Raw genomic sequence first — 13,407 nt, 5'->3', positions numbered from 1 at the left:
GTGTGGTAGCATTCCACACTTCATTTGCATGAAGATGTACCATACTCTCAAGCTGTTATGCAATTTTTACGAGGAAGTACCCCTCCTAACGTTCGACTTTGGCGTCGGCCTGGAGCACCTGCGTGCGACTTGAAAAGTTTAAAAAGTGCGTACGTAAATAGGGATTTTACGGTAAGAAGTGTAGCCTGATTAGATTGTGCTTAAAACCTGCCCAACGTTTTCCGTCCCCGTAGGGAAGGGCATTTACAGCCTTTTATAGACAGCAGACTTTGTGTCACACAGAGTATAAAACATGTTGATCTTTTTTTCTTGCTTCCATTAGCAAAGTACCCTGACCCAGTGTCTGGAGCACCTTCCAACTTCCAGCAGAGACTAGCGGAGCTTTCCGTACTGGAGCAGGACACGATACGATATGAGCGGACTAAAAAGTCAAAACGGAAGGCCAAACAAGACAGAGACTCCTAGGAACAATGTGTTTTGTCGTTTTTGATGTTTCCATGTCGTGTTTGCTTCCAAGACACTGTTCCAAGCGTTGACATTGTTGATAAATATATGTGTATATATTGGAACTACATATTAAGGAATACAACGAGAGTGGGAAAGAATGCCAGAGATATTGCATCAATGGTGCTGCATCAGCTGAACTAAAAAGACAGAACCTGCAAACATACCATGCCTGGGCAAACCAGTGGCAGAACTGATGGTGTATGACTGAGCAGCGCCGCCTATTGAGTTACTCATGAACTGCTGAGGATATGAAGATCCGAGAAGTCCCTGGGACTGCTTGGAGTACCCTTTTGTGCTGCATGAAGTGCAGCAATGCCACCATGTGGTTGCTACTCAAACTGCAGCTAAAGCTGTGCAGTGAACATCCCATTAGTGAAGTCTGGTCTTTTGCCTTCACTTGATGTAAACCAAACATTTGCAGGCTGGCTAACATTGCTTGTGTTGCTTGCAAAGACAGTCACAACGATGCCACTAAAACTGCTCACAAGAGAAAGTTGTAGCTACGAACTTGGAAGCGATTACCACTGTATCTACAAGTGTGATATGTTGTTCAAGGTCTGACCAAGTTACCATGGTCCCACATGGTCGTGGGTGCAGCATCATGGGAAGGGTGTGGGGACCAGCTGTGACTGCGGTGGCAGTTTTGCAATGTACATGTGTGAATACCAGTGCCAATCTAATGTGTATTAATGCACACAACAGTGTAGATCTGAGGGGTACAGGGAAACAAATCTGTAAACACAAAAGGAGAAAGGAAAGGACCAAGGATAGACACATTCACATTTTTGAAGACGTTCACATTACATGTATCACACACACCTGTGCAACTTATCAACACTTTTGATTGGTCAACAAACACATTTTTCAGTATTCCATCTGGAATGAACAGAATCACACAGGTTTTAGGCACTTAAAAAGAATGTGCTTTTATAGGATGATTCCATGCACAAACTCACCCCTTTGATGTACACTGTTGAGTGCGTTTCTGGCGTCTTGATGTCTGTTAAGTGACGTTGAGAGTCTATAGTGCCTATAAAGTTTGAACAGTGATGGTAGATAAAGTGTGTACTGGTGCAGATGTCAGTATGTTGTGAGTAGATAAAGTGTTAGCAGCTAGCATCTATACCTTGTGTGTATTGTCTAGATAAAGTTTGTTGTAACAACATCTAGTGCTGATGTACAACACATGTCGTATAGTTCATACATTGGAGCTGACTACTCTGTAGGCTTATGAAGTGCAGCTCTAGGTTTAAAACAACTTGTTCTTAGCTCACTGTAAACCTACCAAGCTATCCTTATTAAAGAACTCTCTGCTCCAAACTAAGTCTGCCACAAATGCTGTTTTCAGGAAAGGTACATTGTAGCCACAATGTGCGTGTTCCATATGATTCATTCCAGTTTGACGTTCCTGTATATCTGCACAGATTTTCTAGTTGAAAATTCTACTTCTATAGGTGTCTACTTAACATCTACTAGGTACTTCTGACTGTAAGTCTCAACATCTGTGCAAAATTTGTCATCAGCTTCAAAAGACTAGCCAAGGGTAGTGTCTGAAAAGATTATCTGCCAATGTTTATCTGTCCTGTTTACACTCAAACTCCTACAGCCTGGCATCTTTTATTTTTCACAACTTTGCCAGAAAAATGCCGGGCAATGTTCTAAGAACAGGCATGAAATGTGTAAGAATAAAATATCATGGATGATACTAAAAGTCTCACTGGCTCATGTTCTTCACGTTTTGCAATGAATGTCTACAAGTCAGCCTGCTCTACAGTTTGTTTTTCCGATTCTCTTCCCCATTTAAGAGGGATAAAGGACCTTAAGTTGATCCAGGTATGTCTGAAGTGTTGACAGCCCTGGTGACAGACTGACAGGCTATAATTACTTCCGACTCGATCATAACAGTTTCCCCTGACGCCAGTCCTTCATTATCAGAAGTGCCCACTTAATTGTGTGCTGTCGGCACTGATATCTTTGTTCTCAAAAGACATGTTCCAATGAATGAGCTCATGCCTCAAGACAGTGCGTTGTTCTTGATCCAGACGATGCCAAAGAAACGAAGATAGTTTTTTTTTTTTTTCTTGCTACTGTCGTCTCCGTTACTTTGACCATCACGATTTGAAGTAGGCTAAGCACCAGGGTGAACAAAATAAGACCGTACTATGTTCTGAAGATTTTGTCTGATGGCAGCCACGTTTCGCCTTTTTGTTTTCCCAAAGAACTAAACGACTGGCCAGTCCATGTAACTGGTTCGAGATTACTTTCCCTCTTTTCACCTGACGAGAAAGTGGTAGTTTGAATCATGAATTGACTGAAAGAAATAGAAGGAGCTAGCTTAACATGATACCTAGATGTATCGCTTGGTGACTTCTGTATTGTACCATAAGAGTGATTCCAAGGACAAGTTGTTGCACGTTAGCAAGGTGGGTTAAGCAGATGATATGATATAGAACACATCTATATTCTGACCAATTACATCGCAAATGTCAAATGCAGAATCCATACTTTGGTTTTCCATCACACGAGTAATTAAATGTTGGATACAAGCATTACGTCATTAACTGTCGCACGTTTGCATGATCTTTATGGTGTCTCGATACGGCATTCCTTCTATCCCAGAATCAGAACTCACGTTAAGCCGAGTTGTCAAGCGAAATAAACGGGCCAAAACATCAATAAGGAATAAAATAATACTTTGCGTAACTTTCTCTTCAAGTGTTGACTGTTGGCTCCACACAAATGCACTCAAGTGACCATTTGGCTCTACAGTGGAAAGGTGTTACGGCTCTTGCAAAGGAGAACAGGCCAAAGGGCGAAACGAAGACCGTAAACCAAGAAGCCGTGAAACACTCAAGTCGACAATTCGCAACAACTTGAGTTTTCAGCGAGCCGCACCTTCAGTCACGTAGTCAGGAGTCCAAGGGAAAGTGTTTGGAAGAAGCAAGGAGTTCACACAGAATGATTCCATGTCTTCAGGTAAATGTGTCTTCTCCAGAGGAACTACGTGCACACGTGGCCGGTAAGCTGACATTTTCACGATCTAACATCACCTAGAAATCATACACATTGTGAACGTAGCTATCTCTTGGAATGTAAAGAAAACGACGGAACATGCCTAGATAGTCGATCACACGTAATTATAAGATCAATAGTATTCACATGGGCCTAATATCCTAAATAGAGCAAGGTCAACACGTTGAATCTATCTACATCACAAATTCAACACCATTTACAAACGGAAACTTTGTGTTATTACACGAAACAGTCCATTAGTTTCCTTTATACGTTTAAGGTATTTCCACCCCCTACTGCAAATGTTATGTTGGCCATGGCGTAGTGTACAAGCATTTATTGTGCAGAAGCATGCCGTGACGTTTGATTATATACATATATCAGAGTTGAATGTTTTGGGATCAGAAAAAGGCATGGCTTGTGTTGGAACTAAAAGACGATAGGGTGAGCGCAAATGTGCATTCTGTAGTCCAAAGTATCTGCGGTCTTTGATGATTCGGAACGATCCAGAAGGGAATCAATCGGACATTCCACGGAAGAGTTCTTGAAGTACCCCAGTCTGTAAAAACATCTCAGGGTTGAACAACAAAGGTAATACCAACAAACCTGGTAACCCATAGAAACCAGGTAAATGCGGGCTTCTGTTTTGAGATTGACACGAAAACCTACACACAGGCTGACACTCTTTCAAAGAAGTGTTGAGTTTGCACGTACGCCTTGAGCAGATTTTGTGGGGTAAGACTGCTAATCATCAGATTTCTCTTTCGTTTGAATCATCTTGCCTAGATTTACAACAGCTTCTTTACTGGCAGGTTTACACGACGTTGATTAGTCATCTGATATTGCTACCGACCTAGGTGAGGGCGTTTTTGACACTAAATATAGACCAACAGCAAAGCGCAACGCAACACGCGTGTGCACACACAAGATTCTGTGATTACATATAACGTTATTCATCAATCATCATTATTTCAAAAAGTCATTATACATTTTTCGTCTTTCTTGCAGAAGTTGTAGTTCACGCCATCTACTGATCAAGAAGAACCAACCGACAAAACCGACCAGCCTACCAATTTTGTCGCCAGTTTGAGGTGCCGACGTTTACAACCGAAATGCGCCCGAGGACGTAGTTTTTCTGACTATACACATATCGCTTTGAACTTAGAGATGAAAATGTACAACTGAATTCCGCCGTCTGGAATTGATCTGCAGCGCAAGAGTTTGGAATATTAGTGGGCTCTATCTGACAAATATCAACTTTTGAGAGAACATTTCTCGAGCGTGGTGAAACACTCTCACAGCATACACCTATTTCGGGTTCAGCAGGTTTTCTGTGCCCCCTAAAATCGGAGAAGAAACTATGAGTTTTCCGTTCAAAGTTCTGTGGTTCTTGGCCGCGGCCCACCTGTTGTTGGGCCTCCTGGCGGTGTTGCTTGGAATCGCAGACGTCGTGACGCACGTCCAGGCCAACCCGGGTGGAGGGTTTGAAGCCAGTTTACTAGCAGCACCCATCTGGTGTGGGATTCCTGTAAGTATTTCTTCCGCTTCAAATGTTACCAAAAACTTCCTTTCTTTGGTGGCCCGATGATATCAGCTTGTGTAATATAGCGTATATTGAAATATGTCCGTAAGTAGAGGACTCCCCCAGCTTTCTGAGAAATGTACTCTGTGCATGATATGACTAATCCTGTACAAGGCTGTGCAAGACGGCACTAGGATCTCCATTGCCCCTGATACTGCTACTCCTTTACTACATCCTGTATGACTAATAATCTTGAAGATGTTGAGAAACGTATAAAATTAGGAACACAGTATGTTAGACAAGACAGACTGACTCGAGGAATAGAGACGAGAGAACATGTGAGTTTGGAATAAAAATCGTTTCTCGGCCACGGCAACAACTGGAGTCTGTCTTCACTTTCCATCGGAGGACCTCTCTCTGCTATTCCTTACACTTGCGTCTGAAATGCGTATCCCGACGCTCAGCAGTACTGACGTTAGCTACAACAACTATTAGAAGTCACATTAGAAGAGTCAGATTTGAAGTTGTTCAAAGCAAAGTCGGCTGGGTAGATTTTGTAAACAGTCAGATGTTTCAGATAGTATCCCCTATCTTTTCATAGTGATAATCACTGACGAAAGATAGTGAATGTTATCTGAAAATTAACAAAATGTACCCAGTTTCTCTGAGTACTTTGTATTGTGTACCTTATAACACTCTCACCTTCATCCATGTGACTAAGGATTCTATCTCTATTTCTTAGTCTGGCCAGCACCTCTTTCTGTTCCATTCGTTTACTTTGCCGGGAAGATGAGAAGTATTTCAACATTGATATATTACACATATTAATCTTTGTGTGTGCAGTTCGTGGTTGCAGGAGGGCTGGGCCTGGCGGTGTCACCCTACAAGCCCAATGTTCAAGAACAGGTTAGATTTTTTTCTCAAGTTTGGCTTTCTAATTGCGTAAAATTGTAACCTGCAGTGCAGTGAACATGGTGTCTCTGCTACTGTTGAGTCTATTGTCGATGGGTTGTCTGGTTACAACTGTGTTGTTTTTCCAGACCCGCCAGCACTGGATCTGCTGCATGATCAACAGTGTCCTGTTTGGGCCAGTCATGTTCATCATTGCCATGGTGGATCTCTTCCTGGTGAGTTACTCTCTATGCTTGTTAGTCTATGTGTAGCTTGAGAATATCCCTCTGAATTCTAGTAAAGCTGCAGAGAATTCTGTATGTTTTTCATCAGTTGATTCTTTTAAATGCTTATCTGGACTCGTTTGTTGGCAATTGACTATATTTCACAACAATTGTTGTATTTCTGAAGATCAGTGATAGTAGAAAATGAAAAGATCTTTAAAAAATGTAGCTAAAGCTTCTTGTATATGCTTTCTGGGCCTGGATGCAGATAATATGGCTTGGAAATATTGTTATCTGCAGTTTTGGAGAGACTATACACTCAGATACTGACCATACAGGATGGTAAATGTTTTGATGATGAATTCTTCACCTGTAGGAGGTGCAGACATCCTCCATATTAGACCGTGACATCTCCTTTGAGATCGGTTTCATCATCATCTCCGTGCTGGAGATCTGGTGTGCCCTGGGCTCCGTCACCATCTACTGCATGTACAAGGCACCAAGGCAGGTCAAGGAGGTGAGTGGATGTTCATTTAATTTTCCAGAAGAGTGGAATGAGATAACTGGTTCTGGTAATGAGTTATTTGTCTTCATGTCATACATGACTCCTCTCCAGTCCTCTTAAGGATGTCCCTGTAGGTTCTCTGGTAGCAGCCTCAAAGTTGAGCTCCTGGTTCCAATAAGCTGGTAACTAACTGGGAGATCTGGGTTCAAAACAGGGGACAGGACACGTTGGTTGGGGCTGCACCAGTACTAGTTGTTCGAAAGGGACCTGAAATGGGGATCCCGTGTTCAAGGATTTGCCTCAACCACGTTAAAGATGAAGGGCTAGTAACCCCTCCCTGTAGAAATGTACCCTGCTGCAAAAACAGGCTTGCTGACGGAAAGGAAACTTGCTGACCTATGTGCCACTAGGCACTACAAGGTGAACAACACATGTGTGTTGGTTGATAACAACTTTCTGGAGAAAATTAGTGTCTGTAAATGAGCAATGAGTCATGCTGCATGTTTGGGAGTCATGCTGCATGTTTCTTCACTGACAGCCGAAGGAAGGCGAGTTCAGACTGTCCCCCTTTTCACTGGTGGCCCGCCACTGTACAGTCTGCAGTGCCTACTGCAAGAGGAGGAGGCATCCTGATAAGAACAGCTGGGTAACAGGTGGGATGATGGACATTTCATGATTAACGTTATACAGTTGCCAGCTCAACATTACATGCAGACAACGATCTTTGTACATTGCATTTCAATATTTTTAATAGACAGAAACACACTATAGCTGTGACATGATAACAATTACCAGCTCATTACATCCAAATCCACCAGGTGCATGTTACAAGAAGAAAATCATGTGAAAACAACATTCAATTAATACCATTAGGAATACAGTCCTTGACAAAGTTTGAAACCTTTTGTTTTCTGTCCAACAGATGATGACACAGAGGTGGTCATCACGTCCTCCGGTGCAGGTCACCATGGCAACGAGTCAGGTGTCCAGCCAATCCCCGAGGACGCCTCTCCAGAGGAGAAGGAACTGTTCTTGGTGGCGCGACGGCTTGAAGAGGAGAACGTCCGTCTTCAGAAGCAGCTGAAGGTCAATGCTCTCAAGGAAAAGGTCAAGAAGCTGCAGGTGTGTATGGGGCTTACGTCTACAATACGGCTGTTTATGTCATACCTGGGCTAGCTTAAATAAGGTTTGATTCATGTGTTCTGGACCGGTTCATTTTTAAAGTATCTCACTGGGTTCTACTTGTATCCCACAGGCTTCAATCATAATTTGAAAGCACTTTGCATGCGCCGCGTGCGCCACCGTCGAAAGTTAAAATACTGAATTTGTACATTGGAATTGGTGTTGTTACAATTTTTTGTTTGAGGTTACACCAAATTTTCTCAACTGATACAGTATGTGTTATTTTTGGTGGGTATTTCATAAAAGAACACAACCCGGTGTATTACGGAATACACCATGTTGTACTCCATATAATATATATACAGTACTTTATTTCTGCAGTTATGTCTTTACAACGTCCCTATAAGCCATCATGCCTTTGTGAAGTGTGTTACCAACATTGCATATATTTACATTCTAACATATTGCTGTTTTTCTAGCAAAACAATCGGGCCCTATCCCATAAGCTGAACAAGGTGCAAGATGGGGACTCTGCATCAATAATGATCAAAGGTGGGCGATAATAACCATTTACTGGTAGCACCATTCTGTGCAAGCTGTCTTGTGGGGCTCAGTAAGAAGCCACATACTGTATTTAATTGATAAGTAATTCCTATGATGTCCTCTCTTGCATGCATTCAACCACTTTTGCCACATGATTGCTTCAGCACATACATGTGCCAAGGACATTATAAAGACTAAATGTAGGCATGTAGATGCAAATTAGAAAGTGGAGTAGGTTTCGGTTGGTAAAATCTGTTACACAAGACTACCTATATGCTGCCTTTCCCCAAAGATGTAGCACCCTCCAGCACACAAGTGCACCATGGGAAGACTAGGGTGCATGATGGGAAGGAAAGGCAGCAACAGGCAGCCCTGTCTGACAAGAGCCAACAGAAGCAGGCAGTCCGAGACAAGAACAGGGCAACTTCAGCTGTCAAAAAGGGGAACTTGAAGGCAGAAGGTGTACGAAACCCTGATAAACTTGACGCAATTGATGAATCTCAGAACAAAAAAGACGACAAAGCTGAGATAAACTGTGAGTGTGGGGAGACAGCTGAGAAACACAAACAAAAAGCAGACAAAGAGAAACCAGGGGAGTCTCAAAGTAAGAAAGATGGCAAAGCTGAGACACATGGCGAGACGAAGGAGCCAGATACTCAAGACCACACTCCACGGGAAGTTAGTGAGAAATCTAAGGAGCAAACCACTACAGCAGACGTACATGTAGAGGACACACAAGACCTGTCACCTGAACGTGGTGGGGTTCTATGTATAATGGTGTTCAATCTACTCTGCATGCTACATTCTTGTACATTGGTGTGTCTTTTCCCTGCATGAGGTTTTGGTTGTGGTGTCCACTGTCTACTGTCCAATGTATGAATTCTGTTTCACATCTTCTTCATACGTGTTTTAGTTTTCAGAATTGATGTGTCTTTCCCTGCATGAGGTTTTGGTTGTGGTGTCAACTGTCTACTGTCCAATGTATGAATTCTGTTTCACATCTTCTTCACACGTGTTTTAGTTTTCAGAATTGATGTGTCTTTCCCTACATGAGGTTTTGGTTGTGGTGTCTACTGTCTACTGTATGAATTCTGTTTCACATCTTCTTCACACGTGTTTTAGTTTTCAGAATTGATGTGTCTTTTCCCTGCATGAGGTTTTGGTTGTGGTGTCTACTGTCTACTGTCCAATGCATGAACTCTGTTTCACATCTTCTTCACTTGGCAAAGATTGACTAAATCTATGTCTGTTTCAGTTTTCAAAATAAATTCTTAAAAGATTTTCAGTCCATCTAAAGTGGATCAAAATAAATTCTATGTCATTGATGTGTCTTGCCTGATATTTGTCCATAGAGGAAGAAATCCGCTTGAAACTTAAGGAGGCCCAGACATCCAATGATGCCAATGAGATCAAAAAAGCCATCACGGAGTTCCAAGATGCTAAACTGGAAGACTTCTCAGAAGATCTTCCTGCAGCACAGAAACAGCTGAAGGTCCTTGAGTTGAAGGCAGGTGAGTGGTGTGTAGTTTTGGTACTTTTGCAACTAGAATTCAGGTTCAGAGGCCAAGGAAATTTTACATCATATAGACTTAGAGGCTTATGACTACATGTACATGTAGTTATCATGCCTCAGAGCTCAATCATATATACACTTTGTCATCATCATCAGTCGGCTGCTGTAAGTTTCTTCCAGTTTCTTTTGTCACTGGTAAGGTAAACAGTCTAAACATGTCTAAAAAAGTACAAAAATCAATTGTTGCATTTCTCTGCAGCATTGGACAAGGCTATATCCAACAGACAGCTGTCGAAAATTGGGACTGTCTTAGCAGAGATCAAGAAGAGAGGGCTGCAGGACGTCATGTCGAATGAAGTCGCACGGGCCAACAAGATGCTCATCCTCATCAAGCAGATGGACAAGCTCAGGCAGGAGGTAGGGGGCCTTACAAGGGGCATGTTTTCAGAGATATATGGTTGCTTCTACATGAAGTACACACAATGGTTTAATATTGCTATAATTCAAAATGTTATTTTTAGCACTATACTTCACCACGACAGGTGGGATGTTCAGAGATGTTTCATTTACAGAGCGTCACAAATATAGTAGCATTGGCGTTACGTTACTGTCCTTTTTATCGATGGTTTCTTCAATCAACAGGTACTGAACATCAAACAGTCGACCATTGCTGAAATCCGGTCCTACAAGAATGCCTCAGAGCCTGTCCACAAGGTCATGACGGCGACCTTCCTACTGCTGGGGGAGAATGAGAAGGACATCAAGGTGGGTGGGGCACTGCCTAGCAACCGGTAGGGATGGCTTGGGCTATAGGCTAGACATTCTTAAGGGCAGAACTAATAAGATTAAGAACTGTTTGGTGTCATTGTCAGCAACTTCTAATGCTGAGAAATATAGGATTGTGCATCATTCATTCAGCTTTATGCATTCCCTACTTGAGAATGGAATAGCCCATGTTGAGATCTGTTCCATGTGTTGTCCAGGAATGGTCTGCCTTGAAAACACTGGTGGGTAAATCAGGCAAGGATGGCCTAAAGCAGAGAGTGGAGCATTGTGACGTTGCCAAGATACCAGTTGCCATGGCAACCAAAGTGCAGGAGATGCTGGTACCGTTCCGGCTGGAGGAGGTGCGGGACCACAGCGCTGGAGCAGCTGCCTTCTTCCTCTGGGTGAGAACCAATAACTCTTTATGTTGATTCAGTTATTCAAGATACACACATTCATAACATCAAAACTGTTCATATTGTGATCATTGATAAGAAAATGTTACATATTTCAATAACTATAACCTTCCAAGCTGTAGATTACTTATGTGCTGCAGTCATGTATGAATCTGTTGGTTTACTTTCTGTTGCCCCAGGCAAACGGAATGGCAGATGAAGTACTGGAGGGAGCAGCCTGATTATGGTGGATAAAGCTGTCCATGTTGTACATGTGAGATGTCAATGTCAGAACAGAATACATTTCTGTAGATTCTGAGCCTGTCGTGTTCCATCGCTGTTAAAGGAAACTGTTGGAGAAGTTTTATTGGCAAATATACCCCAAAATAGTTTACATTAGTCCGCCGGAAGACTTGTACCTCTGGAGGCTTAAGTAGGAATAGGAAGGATCCTGCATCCAGATTGTATATTGTTACAAACCCACCTGTAGGCAGCTGAGTTGGTGTGAAGCTGTTTTATCAGTTCACATGTGCAGGGGTGTTATGTACTTGTTGATGTCTTGAAACATCTGCTGTCATTGACAAAGACCTATGAGTTATCTACCTCAACAATTTTTTTTACATGATCATGAACGTTTTGTTTTCCTAGTACTACATAGAGTTATACAATCATGCTGTGACAAAAATGCTTGGTAAACTCAAATAAACAGACTATTGTGTTCCAGCTTTTCAACACTTTATTAGATTTTACAAGTACCAAGGGAATGCTTATTAAGTCTAGAAGAGGTGGACAGATATCTTCCTATGAAACATGCATGCACTGTTGCCAAAAAAGGTTCTAACTTGAGAACAATTATATATTTCATAATAATAATAGTCAACAATCTCTCAGACAACCAGTGCACTCAATTTCTTCTGACTGTATTACATTTGTAGCAGTAATACAGTATGTACAATGTATATAGGTCAAATCATTGCACATCTATTTTGAATGTTGAATTTGAATAGAACTAACTTATCATCAGAATTTTGCTTATCCTAGATTAACCATAGGACATATTTTGTTCTTAAACTTTTATATTGTATGTACAAATAAGCTTTCTTTACTAAGTACTAGTAAATGGAAAAAAGGTACTACATCTCTAATATGTATATATCTTAAGAATATGTATACATCTAATAGTATATAGAAACATTTAAAGAGGATAACACAATTTCGATCTTACTTTGTGTTAATCTAAAGCATTGATATCGATTCTGTTTTTGATATAACCAGAGTGTTTGATAACTAGGGAATGCTGGCATGTCTACGTTTGGGTTTCAGATCATTCTACACAAAGCTCTGTGATAATCAAACAAACGTTGATGACATGGGAACAGCAATCTACATTGTACCTGTTTCCGTACATTGTCCCTTCAAGATGCCAACATCTTTGGAATGGAGGATTGCACATAGATTTCACTTGACACTATTGAATCTTAAGGTTGGCATCCTTGAAATAGTTTAAATGTTCAACAGATTTGATTTTGTGTACTATTTTACTTAAGGAAAAAGTGTGACAGGATGATGGTACAAAATGTGTGTCTCTGTTTAACGTAATAAACCAGTTAACATGCAACTGCTTTATGGGGTTACTCACTGACTTTATAAGCATACAATGTACTACAAAGGCTATATATGCCACAATGAATGACTTGTGGCACCCGGCAAGCCTACCACAATTGATCCCAAAACTTGTTGAAAACTATTTAAGTCAAGATTGCTAATCCACAATTAGTAAATGAAGTTTCCACAAGTCCTTTCTTTCCTGAAACTTTTATGGGACCTTCTTGTATGACAAATGAGAATATCTGTGACATGATAACCTCCCAGAATGCTAACAAATACTGTGACATTTGCTCTGTCATTCTAATCTCTGACACAAAGCTAAAAGTTCATTTAAACCTTCACATCTCTTCAGACTAAAATTTTTAGTTCCAGGGCTATAGTTGGGTAATCCTGACAGCTATGACAGAAACTAATACATTTATAATAAGTAGAAGAGATGAACATGAAAGCAGCAGTTTTGGCCTCCCTGTCCTACTTGCCGTCCCACATTGCTAGTTTCCCCTCATGGAACAGTAGATTCCTGGTGGGGAGGGGCACGCCATGGTCCTGACTCGTGGTCCCTCCAACAGGGGCTAGGCCATCTCCCCCCTGCTCTGGTACAATGGGCAGATCCTTTTGAAGAAACAATATTAGTGTTTACGTGATTAAAATTGCACCAGCAAGCCAAATGGGGAAAAATGTACTTCAAACAAGAAAAATACAATAATGTTCAAATTAAAGTTAATTTTCTTAAATATACGATAATCAAGAGCTTTTATATCTGTGTAAACAATCTTATTATAAAGCCTTGTGATAACAAT

General features: G+C 41.4%; 3 protein-coding genes across 7 annotated transcripts in view; 2 read left to right on the top strand and 1 right to left on the bottom strand.

Moving 5' to 3' along the window:
- LOC136427724 (uncharacterized) overlaps positions 1–2,210 on the top strand; it is a 36,570-nt gene extending 34,360 nt beyond the window's left edge. For all 4 annotated transcript variants that reach the window (XM_066416838.1, XM_066416836.1, XM_066416837.1 and 1 more), the window contains one exon: positions 323–2,210. In XM_066416838.1, the coding sequence (XP_066272935.1) occupies positions 323–465 (143 nt within the window). In that variant the 3' untranslated portion in view covers positions 466–2,210. The remainder of the gene's footprint in view (positions 1–322) is intronic.
- A 2,327-nt stretch (positions 2,211–4,537) lies between these two features.
- LOC136427722 (M protein, serotype 2.1-like) lies at positions 4,538–12,587 on the top strand. 2 transcript variants are annotated; one of them, XM_066416833.1, is made up of 13 exons: positions 4,538–5,047; positions 5,885–5,947; positions 6,082–6,168; positions 6,533–6,673; positions 7,200–7,314; positions 7,584–7,783; positions 8,263–8,335; positions 8,619–9,083; positions 9,679–9,837; positions 10,099–10,256; positions 10,482–10,604; positions 10,823–11,008; positions 11,200–12,587. In XM_066416833.1, exons 1-13 carry the CDS (start codon positions 4,880–4,882, stop codon positions 11,239–11,241), a joined length of 1,980 nt encoding a protein of 659 aa, XP_066272930.1. In that variant the 5' UTR covers positions 4,538–4,879; the 3' UTR covers positions 11,242–12,587. The 2 variants fall into 2 exon arrangements, with proteins under 2 accessions (XP_066272930.1, XP_066272931.1); XM_066416834.1 differs by lacking the exon at positions 8,619–9,083 and having other exon boundaries at positions 4,539–5,047.
- Positions 12,161–13,407, bottom strand: part of LOC136427721 (protein FAM91A1-like) — a 41,696-nt gene continuing 40,449 nt past the window's right edge. The window contains exon 20 of the mRNA XM_066416832.1: positions 12,161–13,219. Coding sequence (XP_066272929.1) covers positions 13,079–13,219 — 141 coding nt within the window. The 3' untranslated portion in view covers positions 12,161–13,078. The remainder of the gene's footprint in view (positions 13,220–13,407) is intronic.

Source organism: Branchiostoma lanceolatum, chromosome 2 (genome assembly GCF_035083965.1).
Source record: "Branchiostoma lanceolatum isolate klBraLanc5 chromosome 2, klBraLanc5.hap2, whole genome shotgun sequence".
In the NCBI taxonomy this organism is placed as follows: domain Eukaryota; kingdom Metazoa; phylum Chordata; class Leptocardii; order Amphioxiformes; family Branchiostomatidae; genus Branchiostoma; species Branchiostoma lanceolatum.
This window is presented reverse-complemented; position numbering and strand designations above follow the sequence as displayed.

Bases quoted from the DNA above. Each gene is read 5' to 3' on its own strand.
- LOC136427722 (XM_066416833.1), top strand. From the start codon at position 4,880: ATGAGTTTTCCGTTCAAAGTTCTGTGGTTCTTGGCCGCGGCCCACCTG. The intron at 5,948-6,081 runs GTTAGATTTTTT...TTGTTTTTCCAG, and splicing joins AGCCCAATGTTCAAGAACAG to ACCCGCCAGCACTGGATCTG. The intron at 7,784-8,262 runs GTGTGTATGGGG...CTGTTTTTCTAG, and splicing joins AAAAGGTCAAGAAGCTGCAG to CAAAACAATCGGGCCCTATC.